Source organism: Drosophila willistoni, unplaced genomic scaffold (assembly GCF_018902025.1).
Source record: "Drosophila willistoni isolate 14030-0811.24 unplaced genomic scaffold, UCI_dwil_1.1 Seg588, whole genome shotgun sequence".
Classification (NCBI taxonomy): Eukaryota; Metazoa; Arthropoda; class Insecta; order Diptera; family Drosophilidae; genus Drosophila; species Drosophila willistoni.
Genome location: NW_025814506.1, coordinates 53,175 through 71,573, shown reverse-complemented (window position 1 = coordinate 71,573; position 18,399 = coordinate 53,175). Strand labels below are relative to the sequence as shown.

Below are 18,399 nucleotides of genomic sequence, written 5' to 3'. Positions count from 1 at the left end.
GGACCCATGGAAGAGATGCCCGCTTTAGTGCACTCCGTATCGACTGCCGCGGCCGCCATCACACCGGCCACTTCCGCCTCCCCCAGCCTGGATGAGCAACTGGTGACGCTACAGAAACAACATGAGTTGCTACAGCTACAGCATCAAATCCGCAAACTGCAGCAGGGGATTGACGAATCCCAAGCACCGAGGCAGCAAGTCTGTGACGTGAGTGTTATTGAGAGCATGGTGGCTCGATTTCAGCGGATACGCATACGATGTGAAGAAATGGCTGAACGATCTGGAAGACGCATTTGAAATTCTGCAGTTGAACGACCGCCTACGGTTGGTCGCATGCCGTCGTATGCTGGAAGGTACGGCGCGCGGTGCTGCTGCGCACGGTATCGGTGCACAGCTACGAAGAATTGAAGGCAATCCTCTTGCGAGAATTTGGACGCTCGTGTAGCATCGAGGAAGTGTACCACGCTTGCGTGGCCGGCACATCAAGGCAGGCGAGGGATGTTTAAGATTCGCAATCGAGATGCAGGAGATTGCCATGAATGCTCCGATTCCGGAGAACGAGCTGGTCGACCTGATCATTGATGGACTGCGGGACAACTCTACTCGAGTCGGCATGCTGTACTCAGCTCGGACAATGGCTGAACTGAAGCCCCTACTGGAACGCTACGAGCGCCTCCGTATGCTGGCCGCTGCCTCCAGACAAAGCAATAGTGTGAAGGCGCAGCCAACAACAACTGCCGTGGCGCCTGGAAACAAATCGTCAGGCACCGTCACGAGTGAGACCAGATCTGCTCAGATGGGCATTACAAGAGTCAATGCCCGAAACCAATGAGACCTCCGAATTCATGTTTCAAGTGTGGCATAGTGGGCCACAGCTACAAAAACTGCCCGTCTCGAATTGGGAATGCCACCAATATCACTGCCGCCGCCGCTGATGAAGCGGGAGATCGACTAGACCATTTACAACTGGTGAGTGTTGCTTTTGTTTGTGATGTGCAAGATAGGAAATTTATAGATATGTTTTCCCTCCTGGATTCGGGCAGTCCAAAGAGTTTTATCCGTCAATCTGAAGTCCCCTCCAACTGCCGTCTTAGCCCCCGTACATTGAACTGCCGTGGTTTAGGAAATAGCCAACTTCTGTCCTTAGGCCAAGTCCAGTGTAGTGTTCGCCTCCGCAACACACAGACAATACATACGTTTGAAGTCCTGACGAACCAAGCAACCGAACTGCCGATGATTATAGGTAGAGATCTTCTGTATAAAATTAATATTAGACTCTGTAACTGAAGGAACGAGAATATGAAAAAGAATCGTTGATACTCATGAATAAACCGACTGAATGTATAAATCCAAAACTTACTGCTGTTCTGAAGTCCTTTGACATATTTATGGAAAAGAGAGTGATACTGCCGTGTGATAGGAATGAGATTGTACCTGCCGAATGTTGTCTGATTCTCCCCTTCCGAAAACTTCTGCTGTACCTTCGGAAACATTGAACGATGCACTTATGGCGATAAATTCCATTGAGCTCCCTGCTGTCAGTGAATTAGACTTTGATATAGAGCCCGCGTTACGGGAAGAGCAAACCGCAGCCCTTAAGTCTATTATTTCCACTTCGTATGTACAAGTTGATCCAGATTTAATCAAGCCCATGAACTATGAGATGAAAATAGAATTGACTAGCCAAACTCCGATTTTCTGCCGCCCCCGCCGTCTGTCGCACCACGAACGCATCGAGGTGCGTGAGATTTGTGACGATCTCTTGAAAGCTGCATTATTCGACACAGTAGTTCCCCTTACGCTGCCGCGATTGTCCCTGTACGCAAAAAGGACAACACCCTAAGAAAGTGTAGATTACCGCCCGTTGAACAAAATTACGTTCGAGATCATTTTCCGATTCCTCTTGTTCAATGAAAGACGTTAGTGTTTCTTGAAGTTATTAAATGTTTATTTATTTATATATATATCTAGGCACTAGCACATAAACCAGTGACTAAAGGTTGTCGCAACCAACACATAAATTGGGTGGACCTCGGAGTGAGATTACAAAGGTAGAGATGGGGCCAAAGAACACAGCGATGCACACCCGATGTAGCTACAATTGGTATCTGATCTTACTAAGAATAATGCATTTCTTTTATAGTACAAAATAGCGAGCTCACCAGTGCATATGTTAGGTCAGCAAAGTACGTTTTTATTGATTAACTAGGTCTTTATTGTTTACTGCTGACCATATCAGATCTACTTATGACTGATGAGCCATCGATATCTATAATCGGGTTACATACTTAACATTGACATACATTTCCATTCGTTCTATATTATAATTGGCTTAATGTTAGCTTATTTTATATAATCTAAACACCAACATACTCCCGGCCGTTGAACACCTGTTCAACGTTATCCAACGTTGACCGCAAAATTGCTGGGGCTGGGCTTACTGCAGCAGGAGTCGGTATGGATTGACGATCCTCACGGTTGTCTGCTCTGGACCATTGTGTCTTGGGGGTTGTGAGCATCTTTTATTCCATATACCATCACAAGAACCAATGGTATTGTTAGCGCTACGTAGGAGACTATAACATGGTGAGCCGGCTGGCTGGGGTCTTCTGGCAATTTCCAGTTTTGCTTAGTTTCCAGTTTCCTTGAATGTTGCTTAGTTCGTCGTAGCTTAGCTGCATCTTTGTGAATTGTGTTGTTGTTGGCGCTACTTTTGTTGGCCAATGCTGAAGTTGCCAAATCGGACATATGACAATTTCATTGTGTCTGTCGTAGTTATACGGTGACCTGTTATTCGTATAGCAGAACTCCTAGCTGTACACGTCGGGTCTAGAGTTAACAATCCAGTCTTCTTAATAGTGACATCTTGTATATTATCGTCACAGGTCACTGCGAGTTCAATTGGTCTAGTGGTGGCAAAAATCCACTGATTTTTGTGATACATGTCGTACCACACGAATGATCTGTTTGTGTGTTGTATTTGGCAAGTTGATGATTTTGTGTTTTTGAATAGCTGGAACTCACAGTTGCTATTAGCCGAAACGTCGTTTGTTTATCAAAACAAATATATTGCTCGTTGTTGAGCTGATGGCATTGTTCCAAATCGGCTCTTGAGAGCCCAATGTATTGATTCTGTTCCTTGTTGACAGCAATGATGGGAATTTTAATGTTCATGATTACAATCCCATGAGTTCCAATTGCTGGAATGGGTACCAGGTTATACAGTTGCACTGCCTGCGTTGCCACTAATGGAAATGTGACCTTAAATATCACATGATTGTTTGCGATTGTGCCTTGTGCCTTCATTAAGCCATATAATTGCAAGACGTCGTTATCTGGAACTGGCAAATCCAAACCAAACGGAAGATGTCTCTTCAGTTGGTTCAGATGTTCCCGAAGCTGGCCTGGTGATAGTAGTAACGGGCTTATTTTGCTATGATGGGCATCTGTAAATACTCGGAAATTTCGGTTTGAATTCGTTGCAAATTCCCTGCAATAACTGTCATCTGAGTAGTTAGCGTGATATACCATTGCAATGCCTTTACTGCATTGTCCTGGACCTTGTCATGTCGTTCATTTGTTGTTCCATTAGTTTCATCTGATTTTCAATTGTGGCTTCATCTCGCTTAATGATATTATCGTTGAATCAATTACAGATGTCTGATTTTGCAGCAAGTTCAATAAGTAATCTTCATTTGATTTAACCTTTCGTATGGTGCCTGACATCTCTGTTGCATACTTTGAGTCCAGCACACCAAATAAGCCGTTCGCAATGTTCCCAATTATATCTAAGGCGATCGTCGTTGCTTTCTATGTGAAGGAGATCATTTCCTGTCCGTAGCTCTGAGTTGACATGCTCGAAGTGCCTCTGCATTGCGGTGCATGCCTCTGGAACCTTCATTAACACGCATATTTCTCCAACCTTTACTACTCCGTCTGAAAATGTCTTCAGGTCGGCCCAATATGGTTCGAGATCGTAGAATGCCACAATAGTCCAGTCAGACGTTGCCATCCTTCCTGTGCCAATACTTTCATAGTATATGCCTGGTTTGGGGTTGAATCGAGTTATATTAGTTCTTTGAGCAAATGCTATAGGCAATAATAACAGCATTAGGCAGATCGTCATTGCCAACGGTGGCAGACCGATCGATAAGCGTCTTTTGTTTTTGGTTCTGCGTTGTCCTCGATACCAGGGTCTTTTTGGGAATTCGATTCTGTGTCATCTGCCTCGATTTTACGTTTTGTCGCCGTCTCTCTAAGCAAGGGGGCCAATTTATGGATAGCCCGCTTGTAGGTGCCTCTGGCTGTTTTAACGTCTACCACGCGGACGTATCCATCCAGGCCTGGATATATTTAACAATTCGTCCAATTGGCCACTGCAAAATTGGCACATTATCCTCCTTTAGAATTACCATCATGCCTTCTTTGACATTGTTATATGGTTTTTTCCACTTGGATGTACCCTGCAGTTCTTGTAGGTACTCTTGAGACCATTGTGTCCAGAATGTATGCTTAAGCCGTTGCACTAATTCCCATTGCTCTGGAATCGATCGCTGCTGTGTTATTGGCTCTGCATCTGGTTGGGCTCTCCGATCAATAGGTGGCCTGGGTTAGAGCTGTTAAGTCGTTGGGATCGTCTGAGTTTGGCGTTAACGGACGAGAGTTCAGCACTGCTTCAACATTGACAATGATGGTAGACAGTTGTTCGAACGTTAAGTTTGCTGTCGATACGTTTTTTCAACAGTAAATGCTTAGCGGACTTTACCGCAGCTTCCCATAATCCTCCGAAATGTGGAGACCGTGGTGGTGAACTTAAATTGCACTCCTTTTTGATTGCAAAATTCCTTGATACTACCTGCTGCCGTTTCTGAGTGTATTGTATCGGTCAGTTCCTTAAGTTGGTTGTTTGCTCCAACAAAGTTTGTTGCATTATCGCAGTATAATGTCTGGCATCTTCCTCTGCGCCCAATAAAGCGCTGAAGCGCGCCCACAAATGAGGAGGTGGACAGGTCTCCGACCAACTCCAAGTGTACTGCCTTGGTTGCAAAGCATACAAATACTGCAATGTAGGCTTTGTCGGGACGTTTTCCTCAACCTTATGGTGGATCCAGAATGGTCCACAATAGTCTACTCCGGCATTGAGAAAGGGTCTATTCTGAGATACCCGATGCTCAGGTAAGTCACCCATGACTTTGTTTAAAGAACTGCGGCCGGTACTTGTGCATACTACGCAGCCCTGGATCACATTCCGGACCATCGGTTTCACCTTAATGATGTGGTACTGTTGCCGAGCTATTCCGCGTAGTGCCTCATGTCCACAATGAGTTTCTTCATGAAGTTTCCGTAGCATCATTTTTACCACCGGATCATTATACGGCAAGAGATATGGATTCCTTGTTTTCCGTTGATACTGGTGCTTGTTGTAGCCTAGTTGCTACTCGTATGATTGAATCTTCATCCAGTATTAGTGGCAACGTTGCCACCGTGCTTTTGCGATCTAGCGGTTGATCAGGTCGTTTCTTTAAGTGCCGTAATTCATATGCAAATCCTGTTTCTTGAATTTGCTTAATGATCACTCTCCGTGCTTGGTCCAACTCTTCCAACTCTAACTGAGCCGTTGGTTTCCTGTTCTGCTTGTGACAAAACCGTAGCACATACGCCACTATTCGCTGTAGCCGGTAAAACGAATTTCTGTGATTTACCGTATATATCCATTCACTCTTGTTGTTTGCCGTGGCAGTCACCATGCTGAATACCTTGGTTTTCTTCATAGCGGTATCCATCGTGTGCTCTGTAGGCTTAAATGGTGCTGGCCAGCCACGTTGTGGTCCATGCAAAAATAGTGGTCCATACAACCATAATGTGCGCTAAGGTGAACTGCTGATATGCCTCGAGGCAGAACATCAGCTGCGTTGAGCGCTGATGACACATGACGCCATTGCATGGATGTGATACTGCGTGTATTTTGTCAACCGATTAGCCACAAACGTGTGGAAATGTGACGCCGTGAATTAATCCACGAGAGTCTACTGTTGGAGTCTGACCAGAGAAATGATTCCACACTTTCTGATCCGAATTGGAGATCCTGTCGAACTCTATCCGTGAGTTCAGCTCCAAGTACAGCTGCACATAGTTCCAGCCTGGGCAGTGTCTGTTGTCCAGAGGAGCCACTCTCGACTTGGCGCACAACAATCTGACCGAAATTTGGCCATTTTTATATGGTTGATCGGACATAAACTACCGCACCATACGCCTTTTCTGATGCATCAACAAATGTATGCAATACCTTTGTAGTGGGGACCTTGCCATCAAAAATATGCATTGGAATTTTCATGTGGTTTAATGCCTGTACATCCTCTCAACATGTTGAAGAAACATTTTCGCTCTTACCACTACCGGTGCGAACAGTCCTAGGGGATCAAAGATTGACCACTTCGGATAGCACCACCCGTCTGGTTATTCCTTTTGTATGTCTTTGAGCCTTTCCACATAATTGGTCTTCTTTGGGTGCCCATATGATTCCCAATGTTTTGACACTTGTTTGTTCCAGTGTGTCACCGAGATTGATGTCAGCAATCGTATCTTCCTTTGGAATTTCCTTTAGAAGTTGACTGCTATTTGAACACCATTTTCGTAAGTTGAAACCCTTAGGTTTCAAGATTTCTAGAAGCTCTTGTCTTATTTGCAGGGCTTCTGGTAAACTGTCTGCTCCTGTGAGACAATCATCAACATAAAAGTCATTTTTTAATGCTGATGCTCCAGACGACAATTTTTCAATGTTTTTCAGTGCCAAATATTCCAGACACTTCGTCGCTAAATATGGGGCTGACGTGGTTCCATAAGTTACTGTTTTTAAACGATAAAACTTTAGTTCTTGACTTGGATCCTCTCTCCACATAATCATCTGATTGAATTGATCGGCAGGGTTTAACCAAACTTGGCGATACATTTTTTCAATATCTGCCGTGAACACATATTTGTGAACCGCAGAAGAATTGAGAAGAGTTGACTCTGTACAACTGGTCCAGGATATAAAATGTCGTTTAGTGATTTTCCTGATGACGTTTTACATGAGGCATCAAATACCACTCTTAGATTGGTGGTGGTACTTTCTGGTTTTAGTACACAATGATGCGGTATAAAGTAATGGTTCTTGGGAATTTGTTCTACCATTACTTGATTCATATGTCCAAGCTGTTCATATTCTGACATAAATTTTACATACTCCTTTTTTATGTCAGGGTTCATTCGCCTCTCTAACGACATGAATCTTCTTATGGCTACTTCCCGAGATTCTCCAAGAGATGACGCCTCTTCAGCAAATGGAAGCTTTACAATTAGTCGATTGTCCGCCGCCGTGTGTAGGTTATCGAGGAAGAATTTTTCACAATACTCTTCCTCCGGACTCCTGTACCTTTTTATTGGCTCTAGTGTGTCTAGCTGCCAGAATCTTTCTGGTGATTCCTCTGGATTCGTCATGCCTACCATACATGTGATTGAAGCTGACGTTGACATATTAATTCTGCCAGCAACAATCCATCTAAACTCCGAGTTTTGTAATGTTGGACGGTTTCGATTGCCCCGTCTTCTTTCTGGTAGCAGTATAGCATAGTGATCATCAGCTCCCAACAGCATATCAATTTTTCCGGGTTTATCAAATGTTGGGTGCGCTAATTGAATGTTGTCTGGTAATGTGACTTTCTGCGTTATTTGTTCTGTGGGTTGGTCACCTATTATGTGTGGCAATACAAATGCCTCAACTAGCATTGCGAACTTGTTGTATCTTGACCTTACAACCAAGCTTACTCGCGCCTTGCTTATCTGTGGTTGACCACCCACTCCATTTATATGCACATGAGTCTCGCTAATTTTTAACGATAACTTCTTTACCAGTCTCTCTGAGACGAGATTTACTTGAGAGCCGCTATCCAAGAGTGCTCGAAATTCTCCTTTCGTTTCATTGATCCCTTTTACCACTACCTTGGCCGTTGCCAACAGGGTGTATTTTCTGCCAATTCCATACGCAGAAGCTGCAGAAGCAGATGTAGCAATTTGGTTGCCTGTTTCTAAATGCAACATTGTGTTATGTTTTTTATCACATTTAAAGCATCCCCTCCAAGAGCAATTTTTTGCCATATGGTCCGGCTTGAAGCAATTGACACACAATTTGTGTCTCTGCACCCAATTAAGCCGCTCTGCTGCGGATTTGATTTTGAACTTTTCACATTGGAAGAGTTTGTGCTTTGCTGTACTGTTTGTCCCAGATGCTGTTGTGCATGTCTTCCTTGGACTTGGTTTTTCAATGCTGCGATTTTCGTTTCTTGGTTTCCCAATCGCCTCTAATGTTAGGAAGCGCTGTTCCAAGAAGGATAGGAAGTCCTTTACTTCCTGCAGATCCCTTGTGTTGGAAAGAGATTGCTCATATAGTGCGTGGTTGAATCTATCCAATTTTCTTGTCATATGAAACATTATGACAGCATCTGACGATTCCATATTGACGCCTACATTTTTTAAGGCTTGCAATGATTCAAAAATGTTATCATGCAAATTCTTTATAGAAGCTGCGTCATTTCCCACATTTGGGTGATCAAACAGCTTTGCCAGTATGGCTGTTACTAGAACTCGTTTGTTATTAAAACGTTCCTGCAACACTGACCAAGCAGTGTTGTAATTGGCTTCTGTTAACTCCAGGTGCCGTATCAATCTCTCTGCTTCTCCAGAAAGGTTTGATTTTAAGTACCACATTTTCTCTATCGTGGATACATTTGACTCATGAACCACCTTTTTAAAGATGTCATGAAATTGTTGCCATTTCAGGTAATCCCCATCAAATTTTGGAATGGGAATTTTGGGTAGTTGCAATTATTGTATCGATTGCAATACAGGTGGTGATTGTATCACTACATATTCTGCTGGTGCCACACAGAATTTCAGCATTGTATTTTCTGCGGCCACAAACGTAGCTATATTATATCCGGCTTCGGCTGGATTTTCAGCTAGCCGATGAATCTCATAATGGATTTCTTCAATTTGCATCCATAATTTGTCGACTACCGATTTGTAAGTCATTTTATCTTCAGGCACAATTTGTCTTAATGTCCTGGACAATGACTCCAGCAGAGCACTTTGCTTACGAACCAGTAGTTTGATCATGACTCGCTCTTCCTCTCGTTGGCGAGCTTGTCTCTCTAGCTTTATTTTTGCCAAATGGTCCTTCCAATCTTCCACTATATTAGATACAACCGTCTTCATTTTGCTGAAATAGTCCGTTACAAAGTAGTCATCTTCAGTTGGCACGTTATTTAATTTGTCCATCAACTCCTGATGACTTTTCTCGAAGTTCTCCCACATGTATTTCAGGAGCTCAAGTTTCTCCTCGAAATAAGATGGCTTCGTTTTCCTGGCGAAAGAATCTTTTTTGGTATTCCGAATAAAGGCCTGGATTGCCTCTCCTCGTTCTGTCTGCTGTTTATAAAACTCCTCCATGTTCTTTTATATTCTTATGTAATTGGTTATCTGTACTCGTACTTGACCCAATGGGAGTTCATTTATTTTGTCAAAGACAGGGAACGCTCCGACTCGTTCCTAAAATTGGTCAAGTGTAGCACAAGAAATAAATCGAAGTTGCCTTTTGATTAGTGTTTTAACAATAGTTTTATTTTTATTTCCAATATTCCAATATATAGTGTAAAAGAATTTTACACTGATAACTGTCTGACAGTGAAACCAATTTTTTGAGTTTCTTTTCTTTGTTTAAAAAATTGCTGATCAATGCCAAAATCTATACTCGTGCGTACTACCTGGGTTTCTGACCGAGTTAACTAGGTCAGATATTGCTGACGTCAGGGAATGCAACAGAGTTGAGTTGATCAAACTTTATTTTATATAAAAATAACTTTTTATGATTTGGTCGCCTTGTTGAGGAACCAATTGTCATTTAACTTACATTGCTATACGCAGCAAGGCAAAGACTCATGAATGATCTTGCACATCTCACAATGCTTTTGTTTTTGTATTTTCTCTTAAGTTTTCTAGAATATACTGGCGCCAGTCTGGTATGCTCTGTCTCTGTCACTCTTTACAAACCTATATGTCCTACGTAGTTGCGTAAGAATTGAAAATTTAGTAATAAGCAAGCAAACGAACGATCAAGACGTGTTCTAGCAGTCGCAGACACAGTTCAGTAACATTGAAGTAAAAATAAAGTTAAGTTCTTATGAGATATTAAACACAGTGGTTTATTGTTCATCATAATTTGGTCCTTCGAGCCGAATCGTTGGGCATTGTTTGTTTGTTACTCATTGCTTAATAATTTGTTGCAACGTGGTTGCAATTATTTGTTAACCTCAAAGTTAGTAGTCGATAGTTCTGGCCTACTATCGAATAGACAATCGCGTGCTTATTGTATCGGTATCTGTTATCGATATAATCGACGAGATCGTGAGGGAACACATCTCTGGAAAAACACGCGTCTTGAAATTTTTGGTCCACACAAGCAGTGGAAATTTCTTGGTATTTCATCATGGAGGAAATGAAAACATTCATAAAGGCCAGAGGAAGATTGAAGACAACCATTACCCGCATATATGGATATGCAGAGAATCCTGCACAGGATGCCGACGTCTTCGCAATTGACACCAAATTGGAAACTTTGTCCAATGCGTGGAACGAGTTCGTGAAGTCTGGCGACGAATTGGCCAAATACGACAAACTAGAGAGTTATGTGGACCCTACCGAAGACTTCGGGATATACGAGGAGAAATATCAAGAATATAGTGGAAGGCTAAAATTCGATATGGCCTATGTGCACAGCATTTGAATCATTCGACGTCATGTGATCGTAGTTCACAGTTCATACTAGAAACAATACTGTAACGTTCATAATAATAATGTTGATAATTAACTTCAAACAAAAATCTAAGAAAGTAAGTAGTCGTAAGGATATAAATAAATGGTCTTATATAACCAAGTGTCCTTTTTCTGCCTAAGTAGGATGCGGAGTTCAGTGTTCAATGTATGAAACCATTTTTACTTTGAAAAAAAAGATAGAGAAACGTTTAGGAATTCTGCCGGACAATGTGACATTTCGTCAACAGACGGAAATATTGCAGACGCCGATCTTATATTGGAAATGTCAGGAGTTCAGGACGGTGCAAATAACGACAGTCGACCGGTTATATCAGTCTATAACGGTAGTAATTTTGTGGGTCGGCTTGTGGTGATCGAAAAGGGCAAAGAAACTGTGTCGCCGGTAAGCAGCATGTCAGCGCTGGAACAAAGTTCAGATTCCAGCAGTGAATCTATCGAAAAATGTATAAAACCACAGGCTCAGAAACGAAAAATGAATCATGATTTACCTACGGAGAATAAGAGGTAAGTGTAAGAAATGGGAAAACTCAATATGGTTGAATACGGCATGTTTTTGAATATTAGATATAAGGTGGACCCTACCGTGAGCGAGGAAAGCTCGGAAAACACATCATCAGGGTCCCTGTTCGATGCATGCGGAATGGTCCCATGCGATATTAAATCTCGTGCTTCTAGTTCAGATGAGGAAGATGATCAGCCAATGAACAAAGAAGCAAGCAATGATGCACCATACGTTGATATTCTCCCGCAAAACAGGCCATTTGTTGTTGTCATCTCGGCGACCGCCTGCAACAACACAGACTTCTGCAGTCTATTGAATGAATTTTCTATAAGCTTTGATGGATACAGAAACATCGAATGCCTAAAGTTCAATAAAGAAACACCGGTTCAAGAATATAGTGGAAGGCTATACGTTGCGGCAGCAAACGAAGTACGATGGATTGGGTGCTGGGTGTCATCTGCAAAAAAGATAATTACGAAGCTGTTCCCCTTACGGAATTTCTACATCTCTTACCACTCGAGTCATAGTGCCCAAAGTAGAAAAATGCTTAAGTAAAATCTTTGATATGCTCGAACGACAAAATAATGGTATACAAACATAAAATGGTCTGTTATCGATAGAAACAATTTGGATCCATGCTCCAACGATAATATTACGAAAGTATGCGTTAATGAAGCGATCGATCTATACATGGACGCTGACAGTATTGAGACTATTAAAAACAGATGCTATCAGTTGAGATATCTTTTCTGGGTAGTCAAATTCATGTTTTGCGAGTAATTGTCAAATTAACATATATTTTATTATATTTCATTATATTTCAAAATGATCTTTAAAAAAATGGCTGTGCAAAATGCCTATGAAGCCTAGTAATATCTAGTTTTTTTTTCTAAGGCCTAAGATTCTCGACATGTCAAAATTTTATCTGAATATCTGCCTTTGCTATTCCGCTGGACAATAGGTGAAATAACAATGACAAAAAGCAAAAAACGAGTGCCCATTTTTCGAATGCATTCGAGTCCCACTAAAATTTTAGTATGTAGTAATAATAATAAAAATAATAATAAAAAATAGATACAATATATTTTAGAGTTCGTCTAGTAGTCAGTGACATTTTATTTTGCAACTGATATTGACAATACTGAAAGGAAGTCCCATTGGGGATACAGTGATTAGCAAGCAATATATTTTTGCATATTGGAATTTAATTTCATAGTCTAATTAATGTTTTCTAGACTTGTGGCAATTAATTAATCAATTAACTCTTTTTGGTTAGGGTTTGTACATCTATCCCTTCACACCCACTTCGAAATTACGCATTAAATTTTTGGTGTATTGAATATTACATTCTGAATTTCTAGTTTTACTTCACCATTACTTTTATTTATTATTTATTTGCTTGATTGTTTTAAATGTCTCAAACTGAGACAATTTGAATTTTCGCCATTGCCCCAATAGTTTAGTATTTAGCACTTTGATATTTGCATTCAATTTGCCTTCGGTGGTTAATTCAATGATTTACCTAATACAATTGCTAAATGGGATAATATATATATGAGATATTTCCATTGACGTAACATGGCTGGATAGAAACAGTTTTTAACCACAGAGGTTTTTTAAATTTTGTCTACTTTTTTACTTTTAACTATAAGGAACGTGAAACCGAAAGTTAAATCGAATGGACTTCTTTTTATGCTTTTTTTTAAATTAAAACTATTTATATTACAAGAACTTTGAGCTTCCGGATAGAACTAATTCAATTCAATATGCTAAAATATGCCAGGCCAACTAGGATTTTTTAGATAGTACAAATTCACTTTCACTTGCCTACTGTTTGAGTCGTTCAATTTCGTATTTCTATCTACGACAGATACAATTCCAGAATTTTGAGATCCAAGAATGCCTGGGATTTGGCTGAAATTCGACATGCCTTGTTTGCACAGCATTTGAATCATTCGACATCGTGTGCTCGTAGTTCACAGTTCATACTAGAAACAATACAGTCAAGTTTATAATAAAAATGTTGATAATTATCATTAAACAAAAATCTAAGAGAGTAAGTAGTCGTAAGGATATAAATAAATGGTCTTATATAACCAAGTGTCCGTTTTCTGCCTAAGTAGGATGTGCAATTTAGCATTTCCAATTATGAAACCATTTTTAGTTTGAAAAAAAGATTGAAAAACGTTTGGGAATTCCTGCCGGACAATGTGACATTTGGTCAACAGACGGAAATATCGCAGACGCCGATCTTATATTGGAAATGCCAGGAGTTCAGGACGGTGAAAATAGCGACAGTCGACCGGTTATATCAGTCTATGACGGTAGTAATTATGTGGGTCGGCTTGTGGTGATCGAAAAGGGCAAAGAGACTGTGTCGCCGGTAAGCAGCAGCTTGTCAGTGCTGGAACAAAGTTCAGATTCCAGCAGTGAATCTATCGAAAAATGTATAAAACCACAGGCTCAGAAACGAATAATAAATCATGATTTACCTTCGGAGAATAAGAGGTAAGTGTAAGAAATGGGAATACTCAATATGGATGAATACGGCATGTTTTTGAATATTAGATATAAGGTGGACCCTACCGTGAGCGAGGAAAGCTCGGAAAACACATCATCAGGTCCCTGTTCGATGCATGCGGAATGGTCCCATGCGATATTAAATCTCGTGCTTCTAGTTCAGATGAGGAAGATGATCAGCCAATGGACAAAGAAGCAAGCAATGATGCACCATTCGTTGATATTCTCCCGGAAAACAGGCCATTTGTTGTTGTCATCTCGGCGTCCGCCTGCAACAACAGAGACTTCTGCAAACTATTGAATGAATTTTTTAAAAGCTTTGCTGGATACAGAAACGTCGGATGCCTAAAGTTCAATAAAGAAACACCGGTTCAAGAATATAGTGGAAGGCTATACGTTGCGCAGCAGCAAGACGATGATGTGGGTATTGAAAAAGATAATACGAAGCTGTTCCCCTTACGGAATTTCTACATCTCTTACCAGCTCGAGTCATAGTGCCCAAAGTAGAAAAATGCTTAAGTAAAATCTTTGATATGCTCGAACGACAAAATAATGGTATACAAACATATAAATGGTCTGTTATCGATAGAAACATTTGGATCCATGCTCCAACGATAATATTACGAAAGTATGCGTTAATGAAGCGATCGATCTATACATGGACGCTGACAGTATTGAGACTATTAAAAACAGATGCTATCAGTTGAGATATCTTTTCTGGGTAGTAAATTCATGTTTTGCGAGTAATTGTCAAATTAACATATATTTTATTATATTTCATTATATTTCAAAATGATCATTAAAAAAATGGCTGTGCAAAATGCCTATGAAGCCTAGTAATATCTAGTTTTTTTTTCTAAGGCCTAAGATTCTGAATACTGTCATCGGACAATATAAATAACATGACAAAAAAAAACGATAAATGCACTCTTGATCGAATATTCGACTAAAAAATAGTAAATAAAAAAAAAAAAAAAAAAAAAAAAAAAAAAAAAATAACACACATGTACAAGCAATTTGTATCTCGCACCAATATACGACCCCTAGCCCCCCACCCCCCCCCCTTATGGACTATATCATATTCGACTGTTTTTTTTTTGATATTTTTTTTTTTTATTTAAGTTGCAATTGACATATAAAATACGAAATCAAGCAAAACCGGAGTGGCATTTTTCAAATGGCATTCTAGCATATATAAATATTTTAGTAGATAGTAGATAATAATAATAAAAATAAAAAATATACAAAAAATAAAAAAATCATTTAAGTTCGAATCTAGTATAGAAGACAACAGACAACAATAGATGATGTTTTTTTTTTTTTTTTTTTTTTTTTTTTTTTTTTTTTTTTTTTTTTTAAATATATTTTAGAGTTCGTCTAGTAGTCAGTGACATTTTATTTTGCAACTGATATTGACAATACTGAAAGGAAGTCCCATTGGGGATACAGTAGATTAGCAAGCAATATATTTTTTCATATTGGTTTTTAATTTCATAGTCTCATTAATGTTTTCCAGTGGTGGCAATTAATTAATCAATTAACTCTTTTTGGTTAGGGTTTGTACATCTATCCCTTAACACCCACTTCGAAATTACGCATTAAATTTTTGGTGTATTGAATATACATTCTGAATTTCTAGTTTTACTTGACCATTACTTTTATTTATTATTTATTTGCTTGATTGTTTTTAAATGTCTCAAACTGAGACAATTTGAATTTTCGCCATTGCCCCAATAGTTTAGTATTTAGCACTTTGATATTTGCATTCAATTTGCCTTCGGTGGTTAATTCAATGATTTACCTAATACAATTGCTAAATGGGATAATATATATATGAGATATTTCCATTGACGTAACATGGCTGGATAGAAACAGTTTTTAACCACAGAGGTTTTTTAAATTTTGTCTACTTTTTTACTTTTAACTATAAGGAACGTGAAACCGAAAGTTAAATCGAATGGACTTCTTTTATGCTTTTTTTTTAAATTAAAACTATTTATATTACAAGAACTTTGAGCTTCCGGATAGAACTAATTCAATTCAATATGCTAAAATATGCCAGGCCAACTAGGATTTTTTAGATAGTACAAATTCACTTTCACTTGCCTACTGTTTGAGTCGTTCAATTTCGTATTTCTATCTACGACAGATACAATTCCAGAATTTTGAGATCCAAGAATGCCTGGGATTTGGCTGAAATTCGACATGCCTTGTTTGCACAGCATTTGAATCATTCGACATCGTGTGCTCGTAGTTCACAGTTCATACTAGAAACAATACAGTCAAGTTTATAATAAAAATGTTGATAATTATCATTAAACAAAAATCTAAGAGAGTAAGTAGTCGTAAGGATATAAATAAATGGTCTTATATAACCAAGTGTCCGTTTTCTGCCTAAGTAGGATGTGCAATTTAGCATTTCCAATTATGAAACCATTTTTAGTTTGAAAAAAAAGATTGAAAAACGTTTGGGAATTCCTGCCGGACAATGTGACATTTGGTCAACAGACGGAAATATCGCAGACGCCGATCTTATATTGGAAATGCCAGGAGTTCAGGACGGTGAAAATAGCGACAGTCGACCGGTTATATCAGTCTATGACGGTAGTAATTATGTGGGTCGGCTTGTGGTGATCGAAAAGGGCAAAGAGACTGTGTCGCCGGTAAGCAGCAGCTTGTCAGTGCTGGAACAAAGTTCAGATTCCAGCAGTGAATCTATCGAAAAATGTATAAAACCACAGGCTCAGAAACGAATAATAAATCATGATTTACCTGCGGAGAATGAGAGTCCATGCGATATTAAATCTCGTGCTTCTAGTTCAGATGAGGAAGATGATCAGCCAATGGACAAAGAAGCAAGCAATGATGCACCATTCGTTGATATTCTCCCGGAAAACAGGCCATTTGTTGTTGTCATCTCGGCGTCCGCCTGCAACAACAGAGACTTCTGCAAACTATTGAATGAATTTTTTAAAAGCTTTGCTGGATACAGAAACGTAAGATGCCTAAAGTTCAATAAAGAAACACCGGTTCAAGAATATAGTGGAAGGCTATACGTTGCGACAGCAGACGAGAGTACGATAGATTGGGTGCTGGGTGTCATCTGCAAAAAAGATAACTACGAAGCTGTTCCCCTTACGGAATTTCTACATCTCTTACCAGCTCGAGTCATAGTGCCCAAAGTAGAAAAATGCTTAAGTAAAATCTTTGATATGCTCGAACGACAAAATAATGGTATACAAACATATAAATGGTCTGTTATCGATAGAAACGATTTGGATCCATGCTCCAACGATAATATTACGAAAGTATGCGTTAATGAAGCGATCGATCTATACATGGACGCTGACAGTATTGAGACTATTAAAAACAGATGCTATCAGTTGAGATATCTTTTCTGGGTAGTCAAATTCATGTTTTGCGAGTAATTGTCAAATTAACATATATTTTATTATATTTCATTATATTTCAAAATGATCATTAAAAAATGGCTGTGCAAAATACCTATGAAGCCTAGTAATATCTAGTTTTTTTTTCTAAGGCCTAAGATTCTCGACACATTCAAATTTATCTGAATATCCTTTGCTATTCCGCTGGACAATAGGTGAAATAACAATGACAAAAAGCAAAAAACGAGTGCCCATTTTTCGAATGCATTCGAGTCCCACTTAAAATTTTAGTATGTAGTAATAATAATAAAAATAATAATAAAAAATAAATACAATATATTTTAGAGTTCGTCTAGTAGTCAGTGACATTTTATTTTGCAACTGATATTGACAATACTGATAGGAAGTCCCATTTGGGATACAGTAGATTAGCAAGCAATATATTTTTTCATATTGGTTTTTAATTCATAGTCTCATTAATGTTTTCCAGTGGTGGCAATTAATTAATCAATTAACTCTTTTTGGTTAGGGTTTGTACATCTATCCCTTCACACCCACTTCGAAATTACGCATTAAATTTTTGGTGTATTGAATATTACATTCTGAATTTCTAGTTTTACTTCACCATTACTTTTATTTATTATTTATTTGCTTGATTGTTTTTAAATGTCTCAAACTGAGACAATTTGAATTTTCGCCATTGCCCCAATAGTTTAGTATTTAGCACTTTGATATTTGCATTCAATGATTTACCTAATACAATTGCTAAATGGGATAATATATATATGAGATATTTCCATTGACGTAACATGGCTGGATAGAAACAGTTTTTAACCACAGAGGTTTTTTAAATTTTGTCTACTTTTTTACTTTTAACTATAAGGAACGTGAAACCGAAAGTTAAATCGAATGGACTTCTTTTTATGCTTTTTTTTTTAATTAAAACTATTTATATTACAAGAACTTTGAGCTTCCGGATAGAACTAATTTAATTCAATATGCTAAAATATGCCAGGCCAACTAGTATTTTGTAGATAGTACAAATTCACTTTCACTTGCCTACTGTTTGAGTCGTTTAATTTCGAATTTCTATCTACGACAGAAATAATTCCAGAATTT

General features: G+C 39.1%; 2 protein-coding genes across 2 annotated transcripts; both read left to right on the top strand.

The window, feature by feature from the left end:
* The first annotated feature begins 11,401 nt into the window (after positions 1 to 11,401).
* LOC124461672 lies at positions 11,402 to 17,357 on the top strand. The gene is made up of 2 exons (XM_047013164.1): positions 11,402 to 11,549; positions 16,715 to 17,357. Exons 1-2 carry the CDS (start codon positions 11,402 to 11,404, stop codon positions 17,317 to 17,319), a joined length of 753 nt encoding a protein of 250 aa, XP_046869120.1. The 3' UTR covers positions 17,320 to 17,357.
* Positions 13,265 to 14,287, top strand: LOC124461673. The gene is made up of 3 exons (XM_047013165.1): positions 13,265 to 13,427; positions 13,495 to 13,879; positions 13,940 to 14,287. The coding sequence occupies exons 2-3, from the start codon at positions 13,635 to 13,637 to the stop codon at positions 14,190 to 14,192; spliced, it is 498 nt and encodes a 165-aa protein (XP_046869121.1). The 5' UTR covers positions 13,265 to 13,427; positions 13,495 to 13,634; the 3' UTR covers positions 14,193 to 14,287.
* Positions 17,358 to 18,399: the final 1,042 nt, after the last annotated feature.

Coding starts and splice junctions, on each gene's coding strand:
- LOC124461672 (XM_047013164.1), top strand. CDS start 11,402: ATGGTTGAATACGGCATGTTTTTGAATATTAGATATAAGGTGGACCCT. Junction 11,550..16,714: donor ATCTCGTGCTTCTAGTTCAG/ATGAGGAAGATG, acceptor CTTCTAGTTCAG/ATGAGGAAGATGATCAGCCA.
- LOC124461673 (XM_047013165.1), top strand. CDS start 13,635: ATGCCAGGAGTTCAGGACGGTGAAAATAGCGACAGTCGACCGGTTATA. Junction 13,880..13,939: donor TTACCTTCGGAGAATAAGAG/GTAAGTGTAAGA, acceptor TTTGAATATTAG/ATATAAGGTGGACCCTACCG.